Genomic DNA, 15,317 nt, shown 5'->3' with positions numbered 1-15,317 from the left:
CCCCTTAGCAACGCGGCGGCTCCAAAGCCAACGGCGCACCGCCCAGCAGAGGCGGGCACCAACGGTCCAATGCCGCCCCGCAGCCCGAGGCTGCCATATTATCTGATGGAGAGCGGCTCCGCTGAAAGCGGCTTGGCATCTCGTTGGACAGCACGTTGAGCATCAGTCAGCAGTGCGCCCAGACAGCCAGGAATGCTAGCCGTAGCCTAGGCTGCGTCAGGCCCAGCAGTGCCAGCAGGGCGGAGGAGGCACCCTGTAGAAGGGGAGGCACGTTGTGAGCGTACAACAGTGGAAAAGCTGTGCGACAGTTTGGTGGAATCCCTATGGGAACCACACGCCAGGTGGAATTAGCCCACAGTGTGACAGCTAGCATCAAGACATTCCCCTTCGTCTTCTTTATCTGTGTGTGCAGAGACTTCCCTGGTTTTCCTTGCGTTCCACAGCAATCTTTGGGACAAAAGGAGTGTTGGGAGAAAGTAAAAGACCCCTGATACCCACTAAAGGGCTGGCAGTGGTAGACCAACAATGGACCATTATGGTGTTAGAAAGCTAGATGACATCAGAGATAGCCAAAAAGGCCATGTCTGTTGGGAAATCGCTGGGAGTGGATAGGATAACAAATTTGGGAACATAATGAATATCTAATACATTTGAAAACATAACCTGTTCGTGAACAATCAGCCAGTGACCGTTCTTGGAGAGTTATCCCAATGCCATCCCAGCTCTGCCAATAATGAATACCTTGCTTAACAGTAACAAAGTGCTGCTGTTAAGTTTATACACATAGATTTCTTCAAATCAGTACACTGCACTGGTGCGGCCCCACCTCAAACTCTGAGTTCAGTCTGGGGAATCACAGGACAAAAGAAAAAGCCAGCATGGAGTACTGAATGGCTTCAGTAAGTAGCTGTGTACACTGGAATCAATGACTTGCATGCCAGAGGACCAGGTTGGCCCCAGCTAAGTAACAAAAATACAGAAGCACACAATTGGGCTCAGTGATCTTGAACGTCTTTTGCAACCTAAATGATTATTTAATTCTCCTGAAGCCTGGAAACATAAGGACAAGCACAAATGCTTGGTATTCCCAGCATAAGTACTTGTTCTCTTTTCTCTTAACAATTACTCAGATGGACTAAAGAGGCTCCACATAGGAAAAGTTATTTATTCTGAAGTAAACCAGATAGCTTTCTCCTAGCATTACTGTCATGGTGGAGTACCTTCATGATACACATAGGTGTACTCTGGGTGGCCCTGGTTGCTCAGCAGTTGCAGCCTTATGTTACTGATGAACCCAGAGCACTAGAGATGCTGTCTGCATGGTACGCTGTTGCTGGAATTTCAGTGGTTTATCATAACTGCTGTGGGAAAGATGGCCACAAGCAACTTGATGAAGACATGTCCCTGTCTTTGTGGGAAGGGCCAGCACGTCTACCTCTCAGAGGCTTACACCACAAGCCTGCCTCCCGCTCACGCTTTCTGATACTCCTGAACCTCTCAACCTCCTCCTGGAGGGCACACTCCACATCCTTCCAGCACTCCGCTCCACACTCTCTACAAGTTTCCTGTCTTTCTTGCGCTGAGGAGCCCGGGACAGGACACGGTACTCCAGATGCGGCCTCACCAGGGCAGGGGAGAGGGGGAGGATCACCTCCCTTGACCTGCTGGCCACGCTCTTTGGAAGGCAACCCAGGATCCCACTGGCCTTCTTGGCCGCCTGAGCACCCTGCTGCCTCATAGTCAGCTGACTGTCCATCAGTACACCAAGTCCTTTTCTGTCAGGCAGCTTTCCAGCCACCCCTCCCCAAGCCCGTAGGGTTGCCTGGGGCTGTTGTGACCAAAATGCAGGACCCGACACCTGGCCCTATGGAAACTCATAGAGTTTACCGCGGCCCAGCGACCCAGGTCCCTCTGTAGTGCCTTTTCCCCCCTCTGGCAGAGCAACGCTCCCTCCCAACTTGGAGTCATCCGCAAACCCACTGAGGGTGCACTCAATTCCCTCATCAAGATCGTTAATAAAGATGTCAAACAGAAGCGGCCTCAGTACCGAGCCCTGGAGGACACCACTCTGGACTGGCCGCCAACTGCACTTAACTCCACTGACCACAGCTCTTTGGGCCCGGCGTTTCACCCAGCGGAGCGTACGCCCATCCAAACCGTTGGCAGCCGCCTCTCCACAAGAATGTTGTGGGGGAGGGTGCCAAAGGCAGACCACATTGACAGCCATACCTTCATCCATTGAGTGCCTTACCTTGTCATAGAATGAAGTCAGGTATGTCAGACAGGATCTACCATTCATAAAGCCATGCTGATTGGGCCTCATCCCCCAGTTTACCATTAACTGGTCCGTGAGGCCTCCCGAGACGATCCATTTCATGGCCTTCCCTGGCACCGAGGTGAGACTACAGGTCTGTAGCTATCAGGATCACCTTTCCAGCCCTTCTTGAAGATGGGTGTTTTGCCAGTCCAACGGGACGTTTCCAGTTAGCCAGGACTGCCGAAAGAGGGTGGAGAGTGGCTCGGCAACCACATCCGCCAACTCCCTCAGCACCCTAGGACGCAGTCCATCTTGCCCCACGGACTTGTGAGCACCCAGCTTTCAGAGCAGGTCCCAAACCATCTCATCGTGGATTGTGCAGGGCCTATTCTGTTCCCCATCCCTACCTACCGGCACAAGGGGCTGTGTGCCCAGGGAGTAACTAGTCTTACTATTAAGGACTGAGGCAAAGAAGGTGTACGGGAGCTGCTGAGTCACAGCCTGAACCACTGATTGATCGCCTGAGGCAAGGACTGACTCAGCCACGGGAGCACGGGTGGAGGCAATTCAACTGTGTGACCCGGAGGGGTGCAGCCTGGCTCCACCTCTCCCAGACCCCATTTGAGGGCTGACTGCCGCTGGGGAAGGATCTCTTTCCGGAGATCCCTCCCTTTGGAGTTTTCTACTGCGAGCCTAGGCCACGGCTGAGCGTCTAATTTTTGATTCTCCCTTTCCAGCACGATTATCTTTCTAATGATAAAACCCGTATAATACCATCCTAACCACGCCACTCTGCTATCTGTACGTTTGTAAATCATACAGAACAAGTACCTCAGCCTTATCCTGACCCTTGGTCACCACGTTGCCCTCAGCATCATCCAGCAGGGGATGGAGACTCTCCCTAGCCTTCCACTCGCTGCTGATGTATTTACAGAAATATTTACTGTTGTCCTTCACCTTAGCGGCCAAGTTCAGTTCTAGCTGGCCTTTGGCTTTTCTAATTTTCTCCCTGCACGGCTTCACTACGTACTCGTAATTGTCATAAGTTGCTTGCCCATTCTTCAAATACCAAAAACTTTACTTTTGTTCCCGAATTCCAGCCAAAGGTCTCTGTTCAGCCTGACCGGCTTCCTTGCCCGTCAACTTGTCTTCCATGACTCGGTGACGGTCAGCTCCTGCACTTTTAAAATAACTTCTATAACAGTATGCCCAGCCTTCCCGGGCTCCTGTGCGCTCCAGAACGGCCTCCCAAGGGACCTTCTCAACCACGGTCCAAAGGAGGCCAAGGTCTGCCCTCTGGAAGTCCAAGGGGGCAGCAGTTCCTGCTGACTCCCATCCGTGCTTCAACAGGGATTGGAAAATGCAGTATCTTGGGATCACTTTGCCAACTCCCAACCAGCCGCTCCTCCTCCCCAACAGAAGAGCAGGAGAAAAGGGAATGAAAAAGCTTATGGAGCGAGATAGACAATAGGGAGATCTCTTAACAGTTACTCTGACGGACAAAAGAGACTCAACATGGGAAAAGTTGAATGAATTGATGTTATATTTGATGTTAACGTTGTGGCTTTGTGATTTTTGTTGCTGATATTCCACCTCAGAAGATCACGTAAAATAGTGGGAGTTAAAGAGTTAATGTTCTGGTTCCTTGAACTGCCATTCATGGGCACGTGGGGTCCTCAGATGGGAGGGGAGGAGCGGCATTCCCAAGGACCTAGCGCGCAGAGGAAGAAAGGTGGAGCTACTGGCAGGACACCAGCCTCTTCTTCCCACTCTTGGTTTGCCACGGAGAAAAGCACGTGCTTCCCCTGCAGTCTTCTAACATAAGATCTTGTATTTTGGATACTTCCGTCTCCCTCATTTTGTTTGATTTTGTTGGATTCAGTAAATTCAGCTCCTCCTCAGACAGTTGCCGTTGATTTTGTTTTTGTTGTTGGTTGGTTTTCTTTGTTGTCAGACACACGTGTTGTCTCCCTTCCCCCTCTCCTGGAGCGCACGGCCCACATCATGCCTTGCCTTGTTAGTCACAGAGCCGGGCCGGATGTGCCGCGCTGTTAGAAGGTAGGGTAATTTTTGTTGCCACTCTCTTTTCGTCCCCTGGGTTTGTGCCCCTGTCACGGGCTCAGATCTGGAGACTCCTCCACGAAAGGTGAACCAAGTGGCTTTCCCTTAGCTTCACCGTCAGGGGCTGGATTGCCGTGGAGCCTGAACTGATACACACACGTGTAGTCCGGGTGGCCCCAGTTGCTCAGCACTCGCAGCTTGATGTAATTGATGAACCCGGAGTGCTCGTTCTGCAATGAGAAAAAGAAATGAACTGTGTTTTCCTCTCTCCTCTTTGGCCACTGACAATGCAGGAGTGACACACGCAAAATCCTACTTCAGGCTGCCTTGCTAGGTCTTCTGACACGCTGATAAGCTGCCATAGCGCAATCAAGACATTTCTTACCCTGCTCCACCTCTTTGGCCACGTGAGTTTTAAAGAAATAAACAGCTACCAAAAGCTGCAGCAAATACACAGCCAAGTTCTTTGCACTTGCTTTGAGTGTGTGTTCTCACACAGAAGAACACAGGAGTCGTAAGTCTCATTGCTTTCTCTAGAATGTCACCCATCAGAATGGCCTCCCTGATGCTGCCCGTTACTGGCAACGGCAAAATCCTTGGAAAGCCACACATCCCCAGTGTGAAAGTAGCCCGCCAACAGTACTGCACCCTACGTGAGGCAGCCGCTTGTGTGCAATTGGAAGCCACTTGGTTATGGCAATTTCTGCTGCAAGTGTAGCTGGAGCTTAGCGGTGCTATAAGCTGAAGCAGCTCTGCAGCTTAAAAGCCAGAAGGAAACAGAAACAGCCCAGCGGTCCGGGCATATGCAGGCAGTATAGAGGCAGCAGCAGAAATGCAAGAGGGCCCTCATACGCCTCAGGCTTGGAAGCTTTTCCCCAGCCAACCGCGGTTCCCCTCTCCCATGCTTCACATCCCTCTTTGTAACCTTACCTGCAGCTGGAAGGTCTGACTGGGATCCTGGCCTGGCGTGAAGGTGAACTCTCCTAGCAAAGTTCCTTCCTCGTCACCTTCTTCCTGCAGGCCCTACAGGAAGACAGGAGTGGAGAAAACAGAACAGTGGGATGCGCTGCTGTAAGAGGATCACAAAGCCCCACAGGGCTTTCCGAAGCAAAGGTGGTCTAGGACCATCCACTCTGCCTCTCAAACTACCAACTCGCCCCAAGAGCGGGAAACCTTCTTTGCTGTGCTACCTTGGACAAAAAAGGAACGCTGTGGAAATGGAGCAACTCTGAGGAGCTTGTTTCTTGCCCTGTGCAGGGAAGAACTGCACGCAGCAGCCCTCTTGGATCTGCAACCACCCTCCACGTCAAACGCTATGCAAAACTACCGCCACAACCCAGAGGAATCACTTACATAGACAGCAAAGTCCTTAGGAGCACTGGAGGTGCTGTCTGCACAGTAGGCCGTTGCTGGAACTCCATGGTTTAACGTAACTGCCGTGGGAAAGATGGCCCTGGGCAACTTGATGAGGACGTGCCCTTGGCTTCCTGGGAAGGGCCAGCAGTTACCTGGCTGATTGTCAGGCTGAAAAGAGAAGAAACAGCGTTCATGTGCAAAAGAGCGTCCTGGCTGAAAATCCTGCTGCAGCATCAGGGGCTCTGCAGGTGTACTGGCCCACCAGCTCTGCTCCAAAGCACAGGCATACGGGCATGGCGGTGAGCTGGGTGCACAACCTGCAGAAGCTCTTGAGCTCCTTCTTTTGTGGGGCAGCTTGAAAAAATAAAGAGGGGCTGCTGTGGCTGAAAGGCACCTGCCCGGGGCAAAGAAGGGCCCACCTGCACGAGCCTTTCCTGCAAGGGGAGGCAATCGCTCCCTCTCATCCACCCACCCCCTTCCCCCGGCACCAGCCAGGGCTCTGACTTGTGCAGGTAGCTCAGGAGCAGTGCCAGGATGGGCTGGCAAACACAACATGGGGCCCTCCTGCAGTGCACGCCTTCCATGCCCTCTGGGGTTCATTAAGAGCCCCAGCGTTCTCGCAGCCCAGATCTCTCGTGGCACCTTATGGGCTCCCCTTCAGTGCCGGCCAGACAGCTCCACAATGGCTGGGAAGACAAGCAAGCTAGCCTGGCAGAAGCTTCCACAGAGGACCTGGGGCAGTCTGACAGAAGAAATTCTCTGCCGGGATACACAAGAGGGGAGTAGGTCCTCGCAAGAAGGGGTGAGGACAAGGGTAAAGGCAACCCTCAGCAGGGCGTTTGGCCCCCTCTGCCCCACACCGTTCTTCCTCTGTTTCACACTGTTCTTACCTCAAGAATAATCTCAGGAGGCCTCATATATGGTGTCAGCAGCAACGAGTGCCAGAAGGCTTTCCCGCTTCCAATCCAGGAGGGAGAAGTCTTGGAACGAACGATAGCGGCGCCTGCAAATAAAAACACGGGCACAGTGGTCAAGCAAGGCCAGGAGGAACCAAGGGCTGCTGACTCTGTTTTCCACATGAACAACTGCACAGAAATGCCGGCTGCCTTTGCACTGTCCTCTTCAAAAGAGTTTCAAAGGCAGCCATACATCCCCAACAGTGATATTCCCCTCGTTCTCACCTGCCGTATCCCTCTGCAACACAATGCAGGGACTCGCTCAGCTATCCTAAGGGGCCACATAAACTGACAGCCAGCTGAGCAGTCACGTGAGAAACAACACCAAGTAGGAGTAGCACTTTTCAGATGTGCTCCAGCCCGTTGAAGGCTCTCTCAGCAAGCACATTCTCAGGGCACACGGTGGCCATTCACTCCTCACCCCTTCTCCCCTACCCTGCCCAAATGCCCATCCTGTCAAACTGGACAAGACGCCCTTTGGAACCACCATCTGTGGTCTGGTTGTTTCTACAGCTTAACGGCACCTGAAGTTTTGCTGGCATAATTACGCATCTGGAATGGGCTTTCCTCCAGCTTCTCCAGGACTTGATTGATCATCTCTTGAACAGCCTGGGAAGGAAGACAAAGGAGAGCACTCGTCAGAAGGAAAAGAAAAGGGAAAAGAGTTGCCTCCCAGCTCCCCTACAAAGCCTGCCAAAGCAAACTCGGCTGCTCCACTTGGATGTAATTCACACTGCCTGGGAGTTGTCTGCGAACCTCCAGAGCTCTACTATGACCATCTGGCATGGGAACAGAGAGGCTGCTCACTCCAGCGCACTGGACACGGATGCGGCACGAATGGGCTTTTCCTGTCGAGATGCCCCATGACAGGCAGGCTGCGCTGACAGTCCTGCTGGCCAGGAGATGGGGCTCGAGTCAGGCACGAGGCAGGGATTGCCCAGAGGTCACCACAACTGCTGCAGGCCAGCCACACACAGAGAGTTAACTTAAAGCAGAAGACAGAGCTTGCCTACTGCAATGGGGAAGAAAGGCAAAACGCAGAAGGAACTAATGCCTGCCAGGCCTCGGGCTGACATGGCCTTTGAGATTCCCATCACGGGAATCACCGTCAGCTCAGGCTTCGGGCAGACCTGGGGCCGTGCGAGCTCAAGCCACCAAAAGAGACGGTGTCCACGGAGCAAGGGCTCTGAAACCAGAACAGCCTTCAGACTGGATGCCCCACGGGGAGGCTGAAACACAGCGTCTCCTGTGCATCTGCACAGGCCCCAGGCACCCAGGGCAGCCGGGCTCAACTCAGGGTGCTGGCTTACAGGTCTTCCAGGGGAACCTGCCACCTCATGCACAGCAGAAGGTGCAGGGAAGGACTGACAGAGAGCAAGAAACAACTAAGGCATCTGAAATTCCCATCAGAGCTCATTCCTTACCCCCACAAGAGCTCCGGAGCAACAGAGAAAAGGACCGATGGTGATGCACCAGCATTTCTTCCTGCTGGACAAGCCTTTTAGCTGTCTGTGACAGGGAACGCTAGCGAGATATAATGCCACAGTGGGGAAAGAACTCTCTCAGCAGAGCTTTTTGCAATGTCCTCTTACCTCGCCGGTAAAGCCTGGGAGCTCAGTTCTCTTCAGGGCCTCGTGGAGAGCACGCAGGGTGATGTCCTTTACTCCCCATTGCAGGAAACGAAGCTGCTGCTGGATCTTCTTGAGCTCTTGTTCCACCCTCAGCATTTCCAGATCATCACCCACCAGCCTAGAGACAGCAGGTAATTGATGGAGAGAGCGCACACAGCTGTCTTCTCACAAGCCGTGAGATGTGAGGCAGAGAACGAGCCTCACTCCGCGTGACGACAGGGTAACCGAGGTTTAATAGAGAGTTGACAATACTGGTTAGCAAGCTCCAAGAGCTCCCGACCGAGAAGCTGCTTCCTGGCTTCCTGGCTAACTTTGGGGGAACTAACGGACATGGAGAGATAGCAGCTCGAATGGGGAAGGGGAGAAACTCGGGGCATTGGTCACAGAAGTTGGACTCGGGTAACAAGTGGTCATGGACAAGGGGCAGAGCTCCTCTAGAGAAGAGTCCAGCCAAAGGGAGATTCTTTTCTTACCGTGAAGTCTTTTTTTCCACTGCCCTTGAGCCTCCAGCAAGACTTCCAACGCAGTAAACACCTGCCAGGAATTCCACAAAGCTCTCCATAAATCACCTCTATAAATGTTCTGCCTTGGGCTGCCCACTCCCCTATCCCTGGGCAGAACAAATTGTTGGAGGCTTCCGAAAGAAGCATCCTCAAATCAGAGCTCTACTGAGACTCACCGAAGGACATCACAGTCACGGTGAACAGCAGCAGGGAAACTGTCTTCCAAGCCTTAGGTTGCCTACAAAGAAGGAGAAGCGTGGTGAAGAACGGTGAAGCAGGCCGTATCTGTACAGTGCAGAAGACGACTACGGAGCAACAGATGTTTAAAACTTGGGAAGGAACCATATCCTTACCAGTCCCCACGCCTGCCTTGCTGTCGTTTCGCCATTTCTCCGAAGCACAGCGACAAAAGACGCAGCTCGAAGCACAGCGACAAAAGAAAGACGCAGCTCGAAGCACAGCGACAAAAGACGCAGCTCGAAGCACAGCGACAAAAGAAAGACGCAGCTCGAAGCACAAGCCACAAAAGACGCAGCTCGCAAGGAGTGAGCCAAACCCTGTCCAACAGCTATGCCGTCAGGACCGAGAGTGGCCAAGGGCGGGGACAAGCTGCCTCAGTGCTGAGGGCCCTCTGTAACTTCACAATGGTCAGTGATGTCACCGCAGGATTGCTCACATTGTTTTCTACATGAACAGCTGCACAGAAATGCTGGCTGCCTTTGTAACTTTGCAAGTAGCAAGTATCCATAGATTGTAGAGCCCTATGCTGACACCAAAAGGCTCCCAGTGTGATAACACTCAGTTCTTTTAATTATAATGCCTTTCCATATACAGCAACAATAGATGTGAAGCATACTTTTTTTTTTTTTTTATGATCTCAATATTGGCTATGGATAGGGAGAGATTTGCTTCTGCCTGACAGGGACACTGGTGGACATTTGCCACAGATTTGAAACACAGTCTCTGTGTTCTCTGAAGAACACGAAGCAGTAAAATTACCACAGGAGGTCACTGTTGTAACATGTATGCCACATCTAAGTGACAGTGCTGAGGACCAGCACTCCATTTTTGAACGGTGCATCCCAAGCCTGTTCCTGCTGGCAAACCAGAGCATTCAGCTAGAGCACAGAAGACCGCTATACCTATAACAGGACAGAGAACTATGTAACAGAACTATGAAAATAGCCATTGTATGTTGACAATAAAGGAAACAATTTACTTTCTTGTCTGTAAATTCCTGTATCATTAATTACAATGGTTTATTGGTGCACGGAAAAAAAAAAAAAAAAAAGAAAAAAAAAAAAAAGAGAAATTGAAAAGATTTGTATGTTTAAACTTCATTTTCTACTTTTATGTTGGGCATTTTACCGGGACATCAGCAACCATCGAACAAAAACATCTCTTTCCTCTGAGAGACTGAAGTCATGCTGTCACACTGCTTTTTGTTTGACAAGTGTATAGTAACTTAAATGGTTTGTTTCAGATGCTTCTCCTGTTGCCTTTGTATTAACATCAAGGGATGATTAAGAAAGGTCTCTTTTCTGTTTTCTTCCAGCTGTAGAAGTCACAATCACAGACATCTTGAACAGTAAAAGGTATGTAATTTCTACTTTGTTTTTTCTGCCAAAAGAATTAGAGAGTTATTCATATGCTAATCAACATATTTCATCTCAGTAGAAGCCTTACAGAAAATTATAGTAGAAAGCTTTCATAGTCAAACTCTTCATTTACAACACATGAGTTCTGTTTGTTTGGTTTATTTTTCCCTATGGTAACTTAAGCCATTAATGTATTTCCCTTCTTTATAGAATGTCTTTTGTACAGGGAATGAAAGCATGTTAGTGTTCATTTCTACTTATTTTTCCCTATAAAAAAATAAATAATTTATCAGATTGTTTTGAACAAGCATTTCTTTTTAGGAAACTAGTCTACAAAGTCATTGGTGTTTATGCCAGGAAGTGATTGCTCTCTTCTGAGTCAGTTACTGTGCACCAAGTTGTCTTCATACTGCTCACTGCGGAAATTGAACAGTACAGCTTTACTGAACGTTACTGGGAGTGAATCATGGTTTGGTACCTCTGCAACAGTCCTTCTAGCTGTTTTTATACAAAAACCATGAGGGGACTACCAGAAATACCTAGATTTTGGCTACATTTCTATCATCAGGAGTGGGTCTGATAATGTTGCAAGTTCCTTGTTCCAGCAGAAGCCATGAGGCAATTAGCATAAGAATCCTTGTGGTGTGAGACCTTGGCCAGACTTCGCCCTATATACATCCAATGTGAGTTGGCGAGACAGGAGGACAAGTATCTACATTTTGAAGTGAGAAAATGCCATAGTGCCAAGGGGTAGGAAAAGCACACAATATTCACGCTGGCAGCCACCACTGTCCATGTGACAAAATAACATTATTGGGGTTTTCAAGTGCAATACTGTGGGCATAGCAGCATGAACAAGAGCACAAGAAAAATAAGGGAAAGTATTGCCTGGACAGCATGAGTGAAGGTTTACAAATCTCTGCAGGTAAAGCAGTCTATTTATTTGCAGACAGAAGGTCATGTATCCAAGTTGTCTAATAAAAAAAAAAGCTTATCTCCCACACTGTGTGCATTGGTGTAGAGACAGTTCAGCTGGGCTGTCAGACACGTCGTCTTCTTAGAGGAGCCCTTCCTAAATTCTTTGGGACATTTCTGAAGTTTGTCCATGCTGCTTCCTAAAATGACAGTTTCCTGTCTCTTCTCTGTCACTCAGAAGTACATCCCATTCCCCCATCAAATCTAGTTTAAAGCTCTACTAATCAGCCTAGTGAGTTTGCTGCCCTATAAAGCTATAGCGGTTAGAAAGAAAAGCTGAGAGAGGTGAATGGAAAATGGGAGCTCAGAGCACTGTGTCATAGAAATCAGATTTGGGCAGGGGATGTAACAAGTGTTTGTGGACAAGGGGCATAGCTTCTCTAAAGAAGCACCCAGCCAAAGGGAGATTGCTTACTTTCAACTTACAGGGACTGAAGGCAGGGCTGTGGGTGTGCCCATGTCACTGCACAGTACCTTGCATTCCCTAAATACTAAGCTGCCTGGTGATTTCCTCTCACTCATGGCCACCCGCTCAAAGAATTAATCGAGCTGGGCACACTTGCACCTATGACACTCCTCTCAGCCCCTTGGAAAATTCCAGATTCCGGAGTTCCCTGCTATCAAACGTGTGGGCTGCTATTCTGTTCTGCAGGATCTCTGCTCAGATGCACTCATCTGCCCAGAAAGTCTGTGGCCCCCCAGTCTGTTGCAGCCCCAGCCCAGCCGTTTTGGTAGGTGGTCACCTTGTTTCAATGTGTTCAGACCAAAGTCCCCTCCTCTGCTGAAAAAAGCACCTGCACCAGAGATGACTGCCACAGACAGTGACCACAGTGCACAAATTAGGGTTTTTGAAACTGATTGGGTTCTCAAGGAACATGCCACAGTTTGCCTGAATGTTTGTGCGACTCAATTGCAGTTCTTGGCCTACAGCACAGTGTAAACAGTTTCAATGAAAGTAAGCTCTGTCTTGTTTTCAAGAAAGGCAGGGGCTTTCCTGGCTTTTTCTCATCTTTGCAGTTTCGGAAGCATCTGTATGCCATTTTTTGCTGTAAAATGCTGAAGACATACAGCTGTCCTCAATCTTGAGTAGACTGAAAGAGTTGCTGACTTTTTCTTGTGAGTACTCCTTGTCCCTGAGTACTTTCCTGAAAATTGCTTTTCATCAGAATTCATAAGAGTAAACACATGCAAATGGTTGAAGGCAGTAGATTAGCAGCGGATTTATTGAACTACCATAATCAGTTCACTAATTCATAAGGTGATTTTTTCCTTAGTCAATTTCAGTCTTAACAGCACAGCTGTTGGAGAGGGTTTGGCTCACTTCATAGTTAGCTGCATGCTTATTTACCTGTGCCTCAGAGATACGGTGGAACAACAACAGGAAGACAAAAACTGAGACTGGTGTGGGTATGTTTCATTCACAGGTTTTGAAAATTTTGGTTATCCTTTCACCCTGAACTAAAAGGCAATTTTTATTTTATTACTTTTCTTAAACTTTTTGTTTTTACCACTCTTTACAGTTGACTCATCTTCTATTCCTGACAGATAAAGTTTCTTTTGGAAACCTGGTCCGCCTTTGTGAAAATATCACAAGGTCTGTGGAGAGCAATAGCATGAGAAAAATAAGGGAAAATACTGCCAGGATAGCTTGTGAAGGGTTACAAAGCTCTGAATGTAAAGTTGGCTGTGTACTTTTAGATGGAACCTCATGTATGCAAGTTAGTCTAATAAAAAATAAGTCTAAAATTCTCTTAGTTCTCAAGAATTTTGTCAGGTCTTTGAATAATAAGCAACTGCCCAGTTCCCCTTGAAGACATATTCTATTTGCCACTTCAAAACTTAGGAAATGATCATAAATCCAATTTGTCTCAAAGGAATGTAGAAATTTGGAAGACAAACCTTGCTTGAAGTTAATGTTTCCCAGATTTTTGAGGGAGGTTGGGGGGAAGTTGAGTCAGCCCACATTGGAAGAGCTGAGCCGTCAGATAAGCCATCTCTCCAGGAAAAGACATTTATAAAATTTTTAATGGTAACCACTGCAGAATTCCAAAATACTTGTAATGAATCATTCAGTGCTACATATTGGCCTCCTCTTCTCCCACTGAGTCATAACTCCTACTTCAGTAGGAGTAAGCATGGGCAAAATGAAGTCATAAAAAGCCTTCTGCCTTCCTCTCATGTTTGGTCTACTGAATGTCAGAACTACTATAAGGTATTCTAGCAGAGATTGAATTTGATTGTAAGAAAAAAGCAACTATCTTCAACTTCAGTGGTAATTGTAGTTATGACAATATACAGGAAAGGTGGTCAGTATAGTACAGAGATAAATTTCAGGTGCCAATCTTCAAATTATAAATGAGAAAACATCTACTCAGAAGCTATCAGAACTTGGAACTATGTGAAATTCACTAGTAACCTCCCTGATAACTTGCAGGTTATATGCTACAACTGAAGTTCTACATCTGCTCAAATATCTCCTGTCCAATTTAGGCCACTGAAATGATCCAAAACAGCAGCAGAGACTCATGATGTGTCTGCTTTTCCCTTAGACAGTGGTATCAGTGTCCATCTTACTGTCATGAACCCAGCAGCTTGCAGTTTTATTAGAAATTCAGAGGATTCATTTTGCCCATAGAAGTTTCATGACTGCAGAGTGGAGGCATATTCTAATTACATATATGTATAAATATATGTATATAATTACCCGAATATAATGCCAAATTCCTGGAGCCAACAGGACAACAAGAATGGCCTTCTTTAGATCTGTAGAACAGTTTTATGTTAGGTAGCTCTCTGATCAACAATCCCAGGAACAGCAAATATAGGAGAAATCAGAATCCAAAAGTCTCACCTCTGGGCAAATGGCTCAGGCTAGTAAAACCCAAGCATTCAGATATGTGTTACCTTCTTGGTTTCAGAACCACTCTAGGTGAATGCTGTGATTCTGCTATTAAAAGCTAAGTATACAGCACCTCTGTATTATCTTTAAATCATTCATGTACTCTGAAAAAAAAAAAAAATCCATAAAAACAAACAGACAACCCTGCAAGAAAAAAAAAAAAACAAAAATCACACTGTTAGGTGTTCTACAATAGCATTCTGATATAAAAACAAGAGAACAAAATGATGCCAGTACATTCTCTGTTATGACTTCAATGCAGAGGTTTACAGAAATTCTTCAATCATATGGTTACACTAACACAAAACAAAATGTGTTATTTTTTATATGGACCTACAGGCTTAATTAAAAATAGTCTCTAATGTATCAGTGTTATTTTGATTTGTGGAGAGTAGCTAAGAAAATGGCTATGTTGAGTTGTTGAGTAGACATGTAAATCTTGTTGCCATTACTTAGTGCAATTCCTATCTTGACTTGAAGGAATAAGGACATATATGACAAAGTATGAAAGATTAGAGCTTATATTTTACAAATCTGCATCTATTGGTGGCATTTTAAAGGTGTTTTACAACAAACTGGAGTTCTATAAAAGGACCTCCTGTGCAAAGTGTTGATCAGACTACATAGCTTGGTCAGCCTCATCTGTCAAGCATAAACGTGTTGAAACATGCATTATGGAGTTTCTAGTTTTACAGATATTCAAAACACAACTGGACAAGGTCTTGAGCAACTTGCATTGATCCAACCCAAACGCTTGGGTGGAGGAGGAATAGACTGGAGCAGATGACATCCAGAAGTCCCTTCTACCACGTATTATTTTAAGAACTTCTCTCAGTCTTCTCTCCTGTCATCACCTGAGGGGACAGGACACTGTTGGGCAAGATACTGTACTCATGTAAGGGAGATCCTCAAGTCACAAGGCAGAAAATTAGAAATAATAGTGTCTTCACCTCTTATTTGGAAATGATATTTGGAAATTTGGAATGACACTGTGTATTGTGCTACACAGTGTAGCATACTGGAAAAAAAGAAAGATTAACAGACTAGAAATCACTTGCTGTGAATGAAGAGGTAATAAATC

The 15,317-nt window shown here is 47.5% G+C and overlaps 1 protein-coding gene across 1 annotated transcript; it reads right to left on the bottom strand.

Annotated features, from left to right (window-relative positions):
• Positions 1 to 3,782: 3,782 nt before the first annotated feature.
• On the bottom strand, positions 3,783 to 9,149 carry LOC128090842 (SUN domain-containing protein 3-like). Its single transcript, XM_052703546.1, has 8 exons — positions 8,941 to 9,149; positions 8,735 to 8,795; positions 8,223 to 8,379; positions 7,155 to 7,239; positions 6,565 to 6,677; positions 5,672 to 5,842; positions 5,249 to 5,341; positions 3,783 to 4,548 (listed from the first exon to the last, which is right to left on the bottom strand). Exons 1-8 carry the CDS (start codon positions 9,107 to 9,109, stop codon positions 4,369 to 4,371), a joined length of 1,029 nt encoding a protein of 342 aa, XP_052559506.1. The 5' UTR covers positions 9,110 to 9,149; the 3' UTR covers positions 3,783 to 4,368.
• Positions 9,150 to 15,317: the final 6,168 nt, after the last annotated feature.

The sequence above is a fragment of the Tympanuchus pallidicinctus genome, unplaced genomic scaffold (assembly GCF_026119805.1).
Source record: "Tympanuchus pallidicinctus isolate F22 unplaced genomic scaffold, pur_lepc_1.0 scaffold5, whole genome shotgun sequence".
NCBI lineage: Eukaryota > Metazoa > Chordata > Aves > Galliformes > Phasianidae > Tympanuchus > Tympanuchus pallidicinctus.
This window is presented reverse-complemented; position numbering and strand designations above follow the sequence as displayed.

What these genes read in the sequence shown, in the direction of transcription:
- LOC128090842 (XM_052703546.1), bottom strand. Translation starts at nt 9,109, where the DNA reads ATGGTTCCTTCCCAAGTTTTAAACATCTGTTGCTCCGTAGTCGTCTTC. An exon ending in GTGGAAAAAAAGACTTCACG is followed by an intron (nt 8,380 to 8,734) that starts GTAAGAAAAGAA and finishes TGCTGTCTCTAG; the next exon opens with GCTGGTGGGTGATGATCTGG. An exon ending in CTAAGGACTTTGCTGTCTAT is followed by an intron (nt 5,342 to 5,671) that starts GTAAGTGATTCC and finishes GTCTTCCTGTAG; the next exon opens with GGCCTGCAGGAAGAAGGTGA.